The 2330-nt window shown below is 44.2% G+C and overlaps 1 protein-coding gene across 1 annotated transcript in view; it reads left to right on the top strand.

Annotated features, from left to right (window-relative positions):
* Positions 1-2027, top strand: part of LOC119589534 (arrestin homolog) — a 2225-nt gene extending 198 nt beyond the window's left edge. Inside the window, exons 2-3 of the mRNA XM_037938134.1 lie at positions 559-914; positions 1098-2027. Of these exons, the coding sequence (XP_037794062.1) occupies positions 559-914; positions 1098-1847 (1106 nt within the window). The 3' untranslated portion in view covers positions 1848-2027. The remainder of the gene's footprint in view (positions 1-558; positions 915-1097) is intronic.
* Positions 2028-2330: the final 303 nt, after the last annotated feature.

Here is a 2330-nt window from a genome sequence, read left to right as displayed (position 1 = left end):
AAGTAGATCCTGTTAGCCGTCATATATATCGTGTCATCTCTGGTCCCTATCTTGTTTGTGGAATAAAGGCAGGTGTAATTGGCTTGCATTCTGTCCATCTATTTTTTCTCGCTCTTTCACTGGCCCTCCTTTGGCGTTTGGAAGTGTTGTCATAGATATGGCGCATCGTGTTTTACAACTAAACCTACTTGTTGCCATGTGGATTTTAGTCTAGCAATAGTTTGTTTTCAATGCAAGGCTGATACTCTGCATACATATAGGATTATCAGACGTGCTGTGACTGCAATATGAAAAAGTGTAATTTTCTTCAAAAGTCAATGGATATTGAAAATATATTGTAATTCCATTCGTAAAGAGTGCATATCACTGGTATCATTATGGATGTGCACCTTAGTTGCGACGTCGAAAAATCATTAATGATGAATCAAACGACGCCTCTTGGCAAGCCAATGAGAAAGGTATATATCCTATATCTTATAATGTGATTCAACAGCCAATATCCTTCTAAAGACACTAGTCTAAAACGATTTTAATTATTGTTTTATCTCTCTTCATTAGGTAAGGTCACCGCGTATCTAAGTCGGCGGGACTTCGTGGACCACATCACCCACACCTCCCCTGTGGACGGTGTGGTTGTTGTGGACCATGATTACCTGCGAGGAAGGAGAGTCTTCGCGCGCGTGGCGGTCACGTACCGCTACGGTCGCGAAGAGGATGAGGTCATGGGACTTCACTTCAGCAAGGAGCTCGAGCTCGTCAACACCGAGGTCGCTCCCCATGCTGGAGACGTCCAAATGACTGATGTCCAGGAACGACTCATCAAGAAGCTGGGTGCCAACGCCTACCCCATCAGCGTGACACTTCCCCAGAACGCTCCCTGCTCCGTCTCTCTCGACAGCGGGAATGAGGATACCGTACGTGTGCCATGCACTCCACATTTACCTACTTATTTTAGTGCCTCAAATATAGGTCAACGCATTATTAATCAAAATGAACAATTACCTACATCTAGTACAGTTTGCAATTGTAGACTATGCTAGATAATCATTTTTGTTTCTAAATTCACTCTAACACCTACTTCCCTCGCTTTCCTACAGAGCCAGCCTCTTGGTGTGATCTACGATCTCAGGCTGTACGTTGCTGACCGCAAGGAGGAACGTCCTCACAAGCGGAACTCCGTCAGCTTTGCCGTTCGAAAGGTCCAGTTTGCTCCTGTTGAACCCAGCAACCGCCAGCCCCAGACCCTGGTAAGCAAGAGCTTCACGCTCTCTCCTGGCAAGCTGAACCTTGAGGTCACCCTGGACCGCGACGTCTATTTCCATGGCCAGAATATCGATGCTCGTCTGTCCATCAACAACGTCTCCAAGAAGACCGTGAAGAACATGAAGGCTGAGGTTGTGCAGCACGTGGAGGTCACCATGACCAACACTCACTTCAGCCGAGTCGTGGCTTCACTCGAGTCTCGTGAAGGATGTCCCATCACCCCAGGATGCAACCTCACCAAGAACTTCTCCCTCAACCCTGTTGCGTCCGTCAACAAGCGACGCTTCGGCATCGCCCTCGACGGCCAAATGAAGGACCAGGACGCCAACTTGGCATCCTCTACCATCGTAGCAGAAGGTAAGAACGTCAATGACGCCTTGGGCATTATCGTGTCCTACTCTCTCCGTGTGAAGCTGAACTGCGGCGCCATTGGTGGTGACCTGACTGCTGACCTGCCCTTCAAGCTGATGCACCCTGACCCCACCTCCTCCAAGGGGTCACTGCGCAAGATGCAGTCTACTGACAACATCGAATTCGAGGAATTTGCTCGACTTCGTCGCGGCCAGTCCGTCGCTGATGAGTAAATCAATAAAATAGAATAAAAAATCAATAAATACGGTCCCTTTTTCAGTTGTTGAGTTAACTCTTTTTTGATATGTTCCACCCCGATTGGCGACGTTAAGAGTTCCTTTGTGTTGTTTTTGTTTTATGTTTAATTAGATAATAGTTTTTATATTATTTTTCCAAAAAAAATGTACTCCTTATGCCATCTTTTACTTAATCCTCCTTCGAAATAATGAGTGACCAAGGACAAATATCTTGAATACTGCTTCTCAAGTTAATATACATTTAACACAGGAAGTTATATCACATTGTAAATGCACATTCTTATGCATATACGTATAAATACTATGCACTGAACCAATATGCATACAAGTAATATGCATACATATATAGGCCTACATTTTTAAACACAAATAAGAAAAATAAGAAAATAAAAAGATTTGAAACAGTTCGACTGTTTTCTGCAAACATTTCATTTTCATCTCTTGTAATAATAAAAAAAA

Source organism: Penaeus monodon, chromosome 25 (assembly GCF_015228065.2).
Source record: "Penaeus monodon isolate SGIC_2016 chromosome 25, NSTDA_Pmon_1, whole genome shotgun sequence".
Classification (NCBI taxonomy): domain Eukaryota; kingdom Metazoa; phylum Arthropoda; class Malacostraca; order Decapoda; family Penaeidae; genus Penaeus; species Penaeus monodon.
This window is presented reverse-complemented; position numbering and strand designations above follow the sequence as displayed.